The 14,753-nt window shown below is 48.6% G+C and overlaps 1 protein-coding gene across 3 annotated transcripts in view; it reads left to right on the top strand.

Moving 5' to 3' along the window:
* Positions 1–10,141, top strand: part of PECAM1 (platelet and endothelial cell adhesion molecule 1) — a 52,799-nt gene extending 42,658 nt beyond the window's left edge. For all 3 annotated transcript variants that reach the window (XM_036996839.2, XM_036996834.2, XM_036996838.2), the window contains 2 exons: positions 2,662–2,684; positions 8,129–10,141. In XM_036996839.2, coding sequence (XP_036852734.2) covers positions 2,662–2,684; positions 8,129–8,158 — 53 coding nt within the window. In that variant the 3' untranslated portion in view covers positions 8,159–10,141. The remainder of the gene's footprint in view (positions 1–2,661; positions 2,685–8,128) is intronic.
* Positions 10,142–14,753: the final 4,612 nt, after the last annotated feature.

Raw genomic sequence — 14,753 nt, 5'->3', positions numbered from 1 at the left:
TTATAGTGCTGCAGCTCATTCTGAAAATCATTTATATAATCGCTTGTAGGTCATCCAAAGCAAACCCTATTAGCATACATTTACACTGGATTTTAGGACAGAAGGGTAAAGTGGTTTATTACAATGAGCAAGGCAGTCAGATTCTTCCCTATGAAAGAGCACTTGCTTAGGAGGAGATTTCCACCGCTTAGAGTGGTGGCTCTCAAGCAGGAGACATTCGCCAGTGTCTGGAGACATTTTTGGTTGTCCTGATTTGTGGGGGAGGTGGGGTGTTACTGCACCTAAAGGGTGGAGGCCAGGGACACCGCTAAACATCCCACAGGACAGACCCCATGACAGAGAATTAGCCCAGAATGCCAATACTGCCAATGTTAAGAAACCCTGGCTTAGAGGAATTCATCCCCTGTGAGTCCCCCAAGGGGACACCTGCTTTTCCTCTCTGTAAGCTTTGTGTCCACCTCGAGAGTGTCCTGGGCCCATCCCACCTGACACCTTGAGGCCCTGGGAAGAGATGCTGAATCCCACACCACAAACTCCCCTGTGTTTTGGGTCACACAGGGCCCACCTTCCCATCTGAGCACAGCTCACTTAGCCTCTACCTTCTGCTTTCTCTTTGCCTGGAATGTAGAGTTCCAGATGTTTCCTAAGGGGGCAGAAATCCAAAATGCTCAGGGTAGTGGTCATCGAGAAAGAACCAAAGAACAGAGGGCCTGTGTACTGCCTGCCCTCTGGGAGGAGAGAAGAGCCCTTGAAGGCCTGCCCCCCACCCAGCGCGTGAGGCCTGGAACAAGCCGGGCCAACAGGCACCGCCAACCCTGCCCCAGGGAACCATTTCCTACTTCAGAATTCGAGAGGGTAAAAAAGCACTGCAAGGAAAGAAAATGGACACTATCCACCAGATTCTGTTTTTGTAGTGGCTGCTCTGCTACCACAACGAAGCAAAAACTCTAAGTGTTCATAAACTTGGTCTTCTGCCAGTATTACCGGCATGTTCAAATTTTTAGCATTTTGTGTTCATGTTGCTTTAGGAAATGCATCCTGAGGCTCTTTCCCTCTTGTGTCTGATTTCAGAGCCCTTGGGGCTTTGGGGGAACGGGAAGCATGGGGTCCTTTGTGTCCTCCCAGGTCAGGTTTGGGCTGGGGGTGGGGGTGCTGCCCATGCCTTGCTCAATATGTGGAAGTTTACACAATGGCTCGACTCCGTGGTCGGGCTGATTCATCCCTGTGGCTGCTGACGCCTGCCTCTGGCCCAGCCAGGACAGAAGGGGGCCCCTTAGGGACTTCTGGCCTTGTTCCCTCTGGAGGGACGCACAATGGAGCTGTGATAAGACAGGGTTGGAGGGGGAAGTGCACTTGTGGAAACAGGATATTTTTAAATTAGAGCAAGAAACAGAAGGGTTGTGACTCCCGTTGTGACAGATGGGCCCGAGACTGCCCAAGGCACAGGGTTTGAGCTCCAGTAGCAGGACAGAAACTGAGGCCCCTTGGGGTGCCTCCCTGGAGGAAGACTGAGGACTTGGGGAGGGCTATGGCCGTCCACATCACCTTCAAGAAGGGCAACCACCCCCAGTGCCCACACCTCCTCTGCAGGCAGTAAGAGGCCCCCGCAGCCTCCCTGTCATCAGGTCTGTGTCGGTAATGTGCCGTTTTGGGGAATTGGCCCAGCGTGTGAACCACTGCCCATTCTGGAACTCCGCTATTAATAGGGGCTTGGTCCTGTCCGGAGCGCCAAAAACCATCCCCTCTCTTGCCTCTTGTAGTGGAAACCATCTCTAAACAGTGCAGCCAGGGACCACGCCCCCTCAGTGCAAGGCCTTCAGTTCCCACGGGGCTTTTCTTCCCGCCCCACATTCCCCGTGCTGACGTTAGCCCAGGGCCACTTTCACACTGTGGCCTGGCAGGGCCCGCTGGACAGCTGAGGTGAGGCTCCCCAGGGGAAGGGCTGTGGTGGCCAAGAGCGTCAGCAAGGTTTATACCTCTGGTCCATTGATCCCACTCCTGGGAGTGTACAACTGGTATGAAATAATGAAACAGCTTTATTCCCAAAGAGGATACTAGCAGTGTTATTTTAAAATAGCAGAAACTTGGAAAGAACCTGAATTTTTAAAGTAAGGAACTGGGTAAGTAAACAACTGCACATAATTTAATTATTATTAGGCAGTTCCTAACAATGATGTTTAAGAAGATACCAGAAAAATCATGTTATGTACAAAAGGATATTAAATGACATATAGTGTACAATTATAACTCTCCCAAAACGCCTCATCATTGTAGAAATGGGCTGGAAGATGAGAGTGTCAAAAGAGTTTGAAGAGTAGAACCAAATATAATTTTTATCTGCTAATTTCCACTAGGTTATATAGCTTTCAGTTTTTTTCCTTATAATAATATGTGGTGTTAATTTTTTTAGAGACTGTTTAAAATGTCAAACGAGCTGTCAGAACTTCATATGCTTGTCACATGGAGCTACAGGGCCCAGAGGAAGCTCTCTGTGGGCAAAGGAGTTGTAAACCAGGGTGCCCAGAGGCTTGCAGGCCTGGCATCTCTGTCTGCACCCCTGTCCCGTTTAGTTGCTCCATTCCTGCCATGTTTGGTGGGGCTGGGGAGGAGCCTAACACAGTCTTTGCATTGCTTATCTCCACATTTTCCTTTGTTTTGCAGGTTTCGTGGAAAACCGATATTCTGTAAGTACTCATTTCATAAAAATTATTTTTTAAAAATATTCCATTGAGCAGTGAAATATTTCCAAACTTGCCCAGGTTTCCAAACATTCCCATTCATTACAGCCCAGAACTGACCTTGTCTGTTTTAGACCAGGAGCACAGGTCGTCTGACTAGCCTGAGCGGGCAGAGAGTCGCTCATCAGACTGGCCAGGTGTTCTGGGCCACTCGTGATTTCAAATATCCTCTCCCACTGTCTCCATCATTGCATCTCAGCCTAAATATGAAGCGTGACCCTGGTACTGCCCCCCTAGGATCAAAAATGAAGGGCTCTAGCTCCAAGTGAGCAAAATACACATTTCCTCCTGGTCCAGGATTCAAGCTTTGGAAGCGACGCAGGCTCAGGGGTAGGCTTGGAGGAGTCGAGGATCCAGCAGCTCATTTCAACTCTGAGAGCCCATGTCAGTCAACCCTACACACCAGGTTCTCCACTGCAGAGGACACCCAGGGTCCTGACCCAGTGGGGGACACAGACTAGTTATCTCTGGTGAGAAAGCAAGGAGCTAGCAGCTGCATCAGAGACGATGGAACACCAGCCAGTGGAGCTTCCTTCCACCTGGGTGGCGGTCTCCTGACCAAGGAAGGGGTCATGTGGATAGGCCCTGAGGGGTGAGTCGGCTTACAGCAGTGCCCAGGTGGGAGCAAAGTTGTGAGGGACGGAGCAGCTTCAAGCAGCTCAGAACAGGGGGAGGAGATGGTGGCCAGACACGAGATAGGAAAGCTAAGTGAGGTTGGTAAGTGAAGGACCCTAATGCCTCATTATGGGGTTTGATTCTGTAGGAAATAGAGGAGTTAGGAAGCTGCTACTTCGTAGATGGGAATGTTTAAGAGAAACGAAGAAGTCCAAGTTCAAATTTGGCAAAGACCTGTCATCCCCATCTTCCTACACACAACCTTTTTATGAGCTACCCAGCAGTGCAGGAGTTAACTCACTGGGCAGCTAGTTACCTTAAGAAATGAGGAATTTGCTTCCCAAACTGCTTCTTTAAGGTCTGGGAAGAACTTGAGGCAAGATTGCTGGTAGCCTTCCAATGGGCCACTGGCTTCCTTTGTCTGGCCTGTGTCTGAATTTGTGTAAAAAACAAAGAACTCATCATGCCTTTGCTGGGCGGGAAACTGCTGACATTCTTCTGATGGAGGAAAGCTTTCAGTTTAAGGAAAAGAGGACTTTTTTCTAGTCTAAACCACTTAAGCTCCTGAAATCAGAGACTGTTGCAGTGGAAAGTCACGGAGCCCAATTTATAGATGAGAAAACCGAGGCCTGAATTGGCAGAACAGCTTGCCCAGGGTCACCCAGCTAGTTAATAGCAGAGGCAGGACTGGAATCTGGGCCCCCAGGCTCCCCGGCCAGTCCATGACATGAGGCTCCCTTCGAGAAGCAATGCCACTGTTCCAGCCATCTCAGCCTCGGGAGAGTGGGGAGTGAGATCCTCGCTCCGTGGCAGTGTAGGACCAGGGAAAGAGGTGTTCTCCCGCTGCAGAAAGCATGGCTGTGCCCGCCCAAGGCGGGTCTACCGGACCTGCAGGACTGACTTATTTACTTTGTCTTTGATCCAAATGGTTTTTCTGGACAAAGGCTCTGAGCTCCACGACAGACAGAACTTTCCCTTTCCTCAGAAGCTGGCCTGTGGGCCCAGAAGTCAGCTCCTAGGATGCTCTCGCACGGCTGGTCCTGCCCCCCAAAATAGTAAAGGCTTTTGGCGGGAGCACAGGCATTTCCAGCCATTGGGAAAGGGATTTTGAATGTTAAGTAAATGCATTTTGTTTATAAAAGAAGCAGGTATGGTTTCCCTAATAATCAGCTGGTGAGGGTCAGGAGAAAATTGATTGAATTGCCCAGCAGGGAAATGGGAGGGGATTTCCTTCCTGAAATCAAACCTGGCGATCATTCCCAGTTGTTTAATGGCCCTTGCTTCTGAAAACATATTGCAGGAAATATCTTAACAATGAGATAGCCACTTAGCCAAATACTAATTTAGTATTGTTTGACTTGCTTCAATGGCACATTCTGACTTCATTTTTCCTCTGCCATTTTTGCCTTGTTTATAAATTGTGTTTGTGGCCCAGGCAGACAGATAACGTGAACAAGAACACCCTGTACCTAAACGGAAGGGGTGAATCTGGGCCTGCGAGGGTCTTAGGCTCTTGGAGAGAACCTTGCTGTCTTACTGGAAAAAGTTCCTGCTTCCCCCTCCTTCCCCCTGGCAGCCAGCAGGCAGCTGGGCTGCAACGGGAACTGCCCAGGGGTTGGGATCAAGAGGCTAGAGTGAGTTCCAGCTCCCCAGCCACCTTGTGGGTGATCAGTCCTTCCTTCCTCAACCCAAAGCCTCCCAGTCTGTAAAATTGGAGATGATGAGGACAGAAGCAGTAGGCTACCTGTTTGGAGTTTCCTAAGAGTGAATTGAGAAACACATGTGCCAAAGTGCTTTTCAAACTACCACAAAAAGCTAGTTGATTATCTTTATTTATTTATTTATTTATTTATTTATTTATTTATTTATTTATTTATTTTGGTATCATTAATATGCAATTACATGAGCAACATTGTGATTACTAGCTTCCCCCCATTATTAAGTCCCCACCACATACCCCATTACAGTCACTGTCCATTAGTGTAGTAAGATGCTATAAAGCCACTACTTGTGTTCTCTGTGCTATACTGCCCACCCTGTGACCCCCCACTACATTATGTGTGCTAATCGTAATGCCCCTTATTTCCCTTCTCCCTCCCTTCCCACCCAACCTCCACAGTCCCTTTCCCTTTGGTAACTGTTAGTCCATTCTTGGGTTCTGTGCGTCTGCTGCTGTTTTGTTCCTTCAGTTTTTGCTTTGTTCTTATGCTACACAGATGAGTGAAATCATTTGGTACTTGTCTTTCTCCACCTGGTTTATTTCACTGAGCATAATACCCTCTAGCTCCATCCATGTTGTTGCAAATGGTAGGATTTGTTTTCTTCTTATGGCTGAATAATATTCCCTTGTGTATATGTACCACATCTTCTTTATCCATTCATCTACTGATGGACACGTAGGTTGCTTCCATTTATTGGCTATTGTAAGTAGTGCTGCGATAAACATAGAGGTGCATCTGTCTTTTTCAAACTGGGCTGCTGCATTCTTAGGGTAAATTCCTAGAAGTGGAATTCCTGGGTCAAACAGTATTTCTATTTTTAGTTTTTTGAGGAACCTCCATACTGATTATCTATTTTAAAGTTCTTTTCATCAAACACTCTGGCAGTATGGAGTATGGATGGGGGATTTACTTTACTTCACTTAGTCCTGAAATGCCCCTGTCACATCAAGGGACTCCAGCAGTTGTTCCCCAAGGCACAGGAATCAAGTAAAGCCAGGTTTTGGCTTACTAATCAGAAGCCTGCCTTAACACTTGACTTCCCCCTGATTAGCCATTTACTAGGTGTGTCACTCTGGGCAGATCCTAAACTCTCAGGGCCTCAGTTTCCTGATCTATAAATTGGAGGTAATAAAACCCCCTCACCTGGTTGCAAAGATTAAATGAGCATCAAGGACAGATCTGGTTTGTGGGAAGTGCTCATAAGGGGCACATTCTAGAAGCAGAAAGTAGAGATCCCAGTAGCGTTAGAAACAAAATGACCTTTGAGAGCATCCACACCACATTCTAGCCAGAAGTGGGGCCATCTTCTAGCTGTACGTGGGTGGCTGATGGCCAGCCTTTGATTTAAACACAAGCAAGTGCAGACCTTGGATGTGAACTTGTTAACTTTTACTTCAAAACCCCTTCCCATCCATGGGGCTGGTCCTACAGCAGCTGCCCAAGCACGTGCTTCCCCTGGAGAGGGATGGTGAAGGTGTCTAGGGAGGGACTTGGTCTGGGCCCTGCAGAAAGGCTGGACACCAGCGTCATCTCTCAAGACAGACCAGAGGAAATGAGGCGAGGGAAGCGGCCAGGGCTGGCAGGCCTCCAGCCCCCTGAGGCCAGCTCAGCTCTCTTGGCCCACTTGCCTGGGTCTCTCTTGGCAGAGGAGAAGGTAGAGCGCTGGCCTGCCAGCTGGAGCCCCTCAGACCTGCTTCCTTTTCCGAGCGCCAGAACACGCCAGGCACTCTGTCTTCGCTTCACCCTCAGGGAGCCAACCAGCCTGGCCGTGGGGTCCCCAAGACCTCGTGAGCTCTGCCTGCAGCAGGGGGCCCTGTGCTCACGGAGGGTCCAGGGTCATGCACTCATGCTGCCTGCTCCTCAAGGCTCACCGTTGCCTTGTACCCTTCTGCTCCAATATTTCCCAGCAAGCTCCATTCTTGCCCCTTTGCACCATCCGTTTGTCAAAATCTGCCACACCTTGGAGGCCAGTGCCAAAGCCACTTCCCCGAGGCCTTCTGTGACCCGCTTCACTGCACAGCCAGGGTCCCCTCACCGCCTCTGAACTCGCTCTGGGCGCGGGTCTCTTCCTCCTCCTATTTCAGGGCAGCGGAGTTTGTCTGTAACAGGGAGGGAGTACCGTTCTTGGGAGCAGGGCCTGGCATCCTCCGCATAGAGAACTGTGCCTGGGTCAGAGGAGGGCCCAGTCGCTGATGGGAGGACAGGTGACACCTGCCACGTGAGGCAGGTAGAGAACACTGCAAGATGGCACATGGAATCTTTTTTTTTTACTTTTTTTGTGGTAAAACATACACAACATAAAATTTACCATTTTTAACTGTATAGTTCAGTGACATTAAGTACATTCCAATTGTTTGCACCATCCCCACCATCTATTCACAGAACTTTTCCACCATTCCGAACCCAACCCTGTCCCCGCTGAACACCGACTCCCCAGCCCCGGGGCCCTGGCAGCCGCCGCTCTGCTCTCTGTCTCTGGCTTTGGCTGCTCAGGGCACCTCATGTAGGTGGGACCCCACGGGGTTTGCTCCGTTTGTGTCTGGCTTATTTCACTTAGTGTAACATTTTCAAGGTTTATCCATGTGGAAATGTATCCGAATTTCACCCTTTTCAAGGCAGAATCATATATTTTTAAAACATTTAAGTTTGATTATTTGAGTTAAGTCCTTCGTTTTTCAAATTGAAAAACAGACCTAGAAAAGGTCCATCTCCTGTTAAGAGGCAGAGCTGGAGCAATAAGCCGGGTCTCTCCTTACTTCACGGGTGCAGCCCCCATGGGCCAGCGCCGGGCACACAGTGGGTCCTTGATGAAGCTGGTTGATAGCTGGCTGTGCAGCAGGTCTGTGGGAGGAGAGGCCGCAGCCGGCGGAGCAGGCACGGAGGGAAGAGAGAAATGCACGCGGGCAGGAGCCTCCCTTGTCAGGGGTCCAGCAGCTGACAGCACCCTGCGAGTTCCCTTGCCAAGTGCTGACCGCAGTTGGCATGTCTTTCCCCAGACCACTCTTCAGTTCTGAAGGGTGTGACCGTAGCTTGTCTTGTCTCTTGTCGCCGCAGAGAACGGAAGGCTCCCTTGATGGAACTTAGGACTCGGGAGGAGACGCTCCTCCCGGGAGGACACCCACATTCCAAGAGGAGCAGATGATTCCTGTGTTCCAAGAGCTCTGTGCGTTATTTATGAACCTGCCCTGCGCCCGCTGACCGTAGACTTCCTCAGGCCAAGTTCCCAGTTCTTAAGTCCATCTTAGTCCACTTGTGTTGGGTATAAGGAGAGACAGCGGCGCTGGTTCCTTTCCCACACAGCCCACCTCCCATCAGGCCGACGCACGCATGGGAGTGGGGAGCAGCAGGCATAGGTTCCGAGTAAACAGGCCATGGGATATTTTGAAACTTGAATATTTTGCCTTGTACAGAGATGAAGAACCCTTCCAAGTACCCTCTTGCACATAAACCTGTCTTTGTTTTGCAGTCAATCACTCCTAGTGCAGGGCCCGGCTTAGGGGCTAGTTTTTCTCTTTGCCTTGGGTCCTTCCAAGGCCTGTGGTTCTGGGGAGTCCTTGTTCCTTGGAAGGGCACAGACCAGGCAGCTGCACCCTGTCCCCTCTATGACTTCGCCTGCCACAGAGGAGAAAACCGTGCTGGTTGGGAGTGATCCTTTTGAGAAGCCAGCTTGGAGACAAGCCTCACTCTGGACAACGCACAAACTCAAAAATGAAATTGGACAAAGCGCAGATGTTCTTACGCTGTTCTCCTATACCCTTTCTTTCTCTTCCTCTACTGTGCTGAAGGCTAAGAGACAGGAAGATGATTGCCTACAGCAAATAGTATTTTTAATAGAAAAATGAAATGCATATTTTTCTCACTAATTTTTTTAATTTATTCCTTGCTATGGTCTCCTGAGGTCTTAAGATGTTTCTGATGGTGTCTTGAGTGGGTGCATGGATGAGGGGCTGTGGCCATTTTGCCGTGGAATTTCACGAGTGATCACACCTAACTGAAACCACTTCCCCCACCTGCCTCAATGATACAATTGCAGGGACCCTGTAGGGTGTTGTGTTAAATAAATTTGACCTATACTCTTCACAGACCTGTGAAATGTCATCTTCTGAGAGGCCACACGCCTAGAGAATATCTGTAGTGCTCAAGGACTCCTCACGCCTTCTGAAGTCACAGAGAAACAAGCCGGTCTTAACCAGCAGCCGGTCTCACCCAGGTCAGGAGCCTCTGTGGCCTCCAGTGAAGTCAGGGCCTGAGTCTCAAACACTGAGTCATTATTATCCACTGAGCAAAAAAACAACAAAGCCCCAAAACACCCAGGATGCCCTGTTAAATTTGAAATTCAGATAAACAATGAATAATTTTTTTATTATAAGTATATCCCATGTAACATTTGGGATATACTTATACTATGAAAGTAGTCATTTATCTGAAACACAAATTTAATGAGGCATCTTATATTTTACTTGGTAACCTACCGACAAAGCACCCTCCCATCCGTCTGAGCCTCAGGACTCACCCTCCCCAGTGGCTCCTGATCAGACCTCTGCCTGACACCAGGTGCGCATCCGAGCACCGCCCCACTGGGCTGAAGGCAGGGGGAGATCCGAGTGTGTGTCCTAGCGCTGCCGAATTGCCAACTGCTGAAGTCTGAAGGAGTCTCTTAGCCTCTGGACTGCAGAACCTTCATCACTGAAGTCTGGAGATTAGACTAACCATCGGAGGGTTTAGACTCCTTTGAAAATATAATGAAAGCCATGGACTCACATACACACACACACACACACACCATATTACAAAAAAAACCATTTCCCAGTTTTTGGGACCATGGACTCAGGTTGGGGGCAAAGGACTGGATGCTCTCTAAGGACCTTCAAGTCTGATAGTTGACATGCCAATGGCGTCCTAATGTCATGACGTAAGCCAGCATCCAGGCCTGAGCTGTCACTTAACAAGAGCACCAGTCACCAGCTCCCAGAGAGGCTCTTTTCTTGTGGTGGAACTTGTTAGTTAGAGCCCCCTCTCATGTCCCCATGTTGTAATAGGTCAATAAAGGACTTAAGATGCTCCTCAGATGCGTAGTGGAATTTTTTTCCCTCTTCTGAGGAGCCACAAGAGGTCAGCCGCCCATTTCACGGGCATATACCAAGTTCTCCATTGGCATTTGATAAATAAATGGGCTCTCACACCCTGACACAGACTCAAGACGGGTGACATGACTCCAAGGTGAACAGTTGTTCGTTAAAGCAGTAGTTTTCCACGAGGGTGATTGTGCCTGCCAAGGGTCACTGGGCAGCGTTCAGAGACATCTTTAGTTGTCACAACTGGATGGAGGTGCTACTGGCATCTGACGGGTAGAAGCCAGGGAGGCTGCCAAATGTCCTGCAGTGCAGAGGACAGTCCCATAGCAAAGAATTATCGATTTCAAATGCCAATATTGCCGAGTTTGAGAAACCTTGCATTGAACCAGCCAGTTATTCATTTATTTACTCAACAAGCTTGTATTCATCATGCTGTTTTCCTGACACTGCTGGGAACAGGAAGATTATAAGAATCACGTGGTCCCTGCTGACCTGGAACGTACAGTCCAGTAGAGATACAGATGAGTAGAGAGCCAGTAACAACAGTGGGTCAAAGGCTGTGGTGGAGAAACTCAAAGCAAATAGCACAGAGAGGGGGCTCCTTACTCAGATTTGGGGGGTCAGAGAAAGCATCCGAGAGGAAGTGGGTCTAACTGCCTGAGAGCAAGTAGAGGTTACAGGTGGAAAAGGTGGGGTGAGAGCACGGCCAGCAAGGAGGAAAGTGTGCTAAGGCCCCGAAGCAAGGGAGCTGATGGTGACCTCCAGGGTTTCGCAGGAACACAGCCCGTTAGCCCCAGGTCTTTTCCAGCCCTATGGCTCAGTGAGTTCTCTTCAGAAAGCCACCATTGTCCCCTGGAATTTCTGCCATGCATCCCCTTGGCCTGACTCAGTCTTTGAGAGTCTGAAGGAGAAGGTCCCTCACAATTGCTCAGCCAGAATTCAGCTCCCCAGCACTGTTGTTGTTGAGACTTTACCAGCACCGTTAGCACGTGGGGGAGGAAACCTCGGCCCTCGGCCAGACGCAGCCCTTGCTTACCACCCTGTGGCTCAAGTGAAAAGGCGGACTGGAGGGAAGTGGCCACCCAGCAGGCCTTTTGAGAACAGTCTCCACAGAGGACACTGCAGGGGGGTGTGGAGGGGCATCTGTGAACCCCCTGAGAGTGGGTGCAGAAGTCGAGAGAACACAGTTTGCTGGGGGAGAGTCTGTGGCTCTTATCAGTGTCTCAGAGACATGATCCAAAAAGGAGTTGAGAACTATGAAATGATTAAAAATCGTGCATGCACCGTATGATTTGATGTCTATGGAAAGCCCCCAAAGAGTGGTTAACCTGTGTCTTACCAAAGGGTAGGGCTCATGGACAGTTTTAAATCCAATACCCACAGAAGGACTTGGCTTGCCTTGAAAAAATTGCTTAGAATAAAGAAATAAATGGTAGTTTCAGTGTTAAAAAGAGCCCTTATCTCTAAAAAAATAATAAGGTATTCGACTGTTTTGGAATACCACAGGACTGGGCCGTCTTCATAGTTCAAAGTATACCTACAGTCTGAATTGTCTCCTCATGCAGATTTCATAATTCAATGGGAAATGAAATGTGCAATAGAAGAGAAAAATTATTTCCATGTTCACATAGTTTGAAAGATGCTGGAATGCAAATAAAATTCTTTAAGAAAAGTAAAAGGCAAGTTGGAATGGGAGATTGACCACCAGTTGACTCTCTGAAGTCACACATCCTAGGGTTCTTCTGCAAAAGGTATATTCGGGCCTGTTCCCTAGGGCTGCCATAGCAGATTACTACAAACTCTGACTTAAAGCATTTCTTGTATTTATAGATGATTTTTATATTCTCGATTGTTTATTTTGAGAGCAAATGCATGGAATATTTTCTATTTTCTCTCTTTCTCAGAAAAAAAGAAAAAAAAACACCTCCAAAAGACTATAAAGTTGTTTTCTGTCTATTTTTCACCCTTGGTGGGTTATTTTTCCAGGGATTTATTGGATTCATTAGGGAAAAAAATCCCTAGTCACTGCCTTACTTCCTCCTAATCCTGGGATGTGCTAGTTTTCCTGGAACCTCTTGGCACCTGAGGGTCTGGTTTGTGGCCAGAAACTATTCCATTTGTTTCTGGTGTAACCAACACTCCCCATCTCGGGGCCTGGGTTATTCAGGCCACAGTTTGCAGCACGATGGGACTCCCACCACTGGGCTTTGAAGGAGCCTGGGACTGGGTCCTAGAAAAAGGAAAGAGTGGATTCCGGTGCTTTCCAAGGTGAAGACAAACCCTGAGCCAGAACCTGACACCGTCTCTAGAAGGCCTGTCACAGCACCAGCCAGTAACTAAAAGTGACTTCAGTTTCCAGGTCGCCTCTCTGGGAGGTTAACTAAGGGGGGACAAGATGGGAAAAGGAGAAGCTCTTCTCTTTGCCATGAGGCTTCCACCATAATCTTGTCAGGAGACCCTCGGGCAGTTGCAGGCTTCCCATCTGAGGTCTTGGTTGCTTAGAAATGACTCAGAAGATTTAGCATGCGGCAGACGGTCATTCCCCCGGGCCCTGTGGCAGGGCCGTGTATGAGGTGCATTTTGTTCTCTCCGGGCTCCTTCTGTCCCCTGCAACCATGCACAACTTCAGGAGGCCCCGCCTGAGGCCCCGTGCACCCCTCACCCCGGGGAGGCTGTAGGCAAGGAGGGATAGGAGTGAAGTAGCAGGTGAGAGTCCCCAAAACAAGGAAGAGTGAGCTGCAGGGACCTGCTTGCTGCCCTTATGGTGGAGGCTGGTCTCTCAGGGAAACGTCTGACCGCAAGGGGCACCCCGGGAGGCTGACCATTATGCCCTGGAATTTGTAACCTTGGTCAAGATCCCCATGCACTTGACATGGCAGGAAGCCCATAGAGCCATCTGTGTTTAAGGGTCCCTGGGAGCCTAGATTTCGAGGTGCTCCAGCAGTGACCATGACCAGAATCCCTTCCCCTGTTTTCCAGGAACCACATGGTCCTTCCCAATTCTTGTGCAACCCTAGGGAGAGATGGAATTTGCCAATTGAGGCCAACATTAAATTTCCCAATGTCCTGGCAGCATAGGTGCTCAAAGGCAGATTAGATTTCATTTAATTATAATTAAATAATGTGGTATTCATTGCACAGCCAAGTTTGGGGTTGGTAAGTCATGCCTTCTATGCAGAACTTCGAATCATGCTCATTGAGGCTGGCGTGCAGGACTAGATAGCACCACTGCTGAGTGAGCCTAGCCAGCTGCTCAGTGGCCTCATCTTATTGAATATTTTTGCAAGAAGTATACTTTTTAAATACCTGTTAGGGGTCATTTCCTGCACTGGGTTCACAGGATGCATCAGAGAACCAGACAGGCGTGGTCCCAGGAGACTGTTACTTTGCTCAGAGAAGTCGTGTTTTTCAATCATGCTTGTTTGGGGGAAAGTTGCTAGCATGTCAGATATTCACAGGAGTTTCCCATTTCCAGTGTGAAATGTCTTCTCAGGAAATGGGTCCCTAGATCTGGAGAGCTTTGGAGTCATTGAAAAAGATAATAAAAAACATGGGTATATATTTTATCAACCTAGAACTGCCAAAAGGACAAGTTCATGTGGGAATCTTTGCAACACTGTTTATGTTGCAGGGTCCTTATACTTGAACACGTTGCGACCCATTGGTCTACCAACCACATTCCTCTCTGAGTTTTTCAGAGCTCCAGTTGCTGACGGGTGCGACTATCCAGCCCTCGACCCATGAGTGTACATAAGTAGACATGAGCAGGAACACACACATGCTCATCCATGTGCACATGTGCACACACACAGCACACGAGAGAACAAGGATGCCTCAGGCCTGCCCTTAAACAGATCCTGTGCCAAGACCAACACAGGTGCTTCTCTCTGTTTTGTAGGAGTTGTTGGCATATGGGGATGTGATATTTAAATCAAAACAGCATGACTCCAAACACTCCAATATATCACCTTTGCTTATCAGATTTTATTCTACAAACAATGAGCTTCTGGTTTATGCCAGGCTTCGCATGTTCCATGGCTATGTGAAAGATGCCAAGGTAAGCAGACACCCCAAAGAAGCAGGAGCCCGCAAACAGCCAGCACAGACCAAAAGCCCGTTCCAGGCCAACCAGGCCTCAAAGATAGCAGCCCTTCCCAGGGGGCTTTCTGCGCTGCAGGCTCCTGGCAAACCCATCCGCCACTCTTCTTTCCAGATGGAAGCAACTGATCCATGTAATTGAAGCAAAGGGATTCAGGCCATTCTAGCAGAAACCAGGGGTTTGATTGGAGCAGAACCTAGCACCATTTGGTGTCTAAGGTCACTTGACACCCTGCAGGCTCAAGCTCCGGGCCCTCTCACAGCCAAGAACTGTCAGTATGGTAGAAGCAATGCCAGGTGGAAAAGAATGTGTGTGTGAGTGTGTATGTAACGCATCTGTGATGGACAGAGGCAGGGTGTGGTGGGGGCTCAGGTCAAGATACAGTCACAGTGACTTCTCTTTAAAAGTGCACCAGACAGAAAAAATGCCTTGGAAAATCTTTAAATAAAAAAAAAAAAGAAAGACAAAGTGTCTATAAGAAAACATGTATGGTCTTTTATTCAAA

This window comes from Manis javanica, chromosome 4 (assembly GCF_040802235.1).
Source record: "Manis javanica isolate MJ-LG chromosome 4, MJ_LKY, whole genome shotgun sequence".
Taxonomy (NCBI): Eukaryota; Metazoa; Chordata; class Mammalia; order Pholidota; family Manidae; genus Manis; species Manis javanica.
Note: the sequence above shows the minus strand (reverse complement) of the source record. Positions and strands in the feature narration are given on the sequence as shown.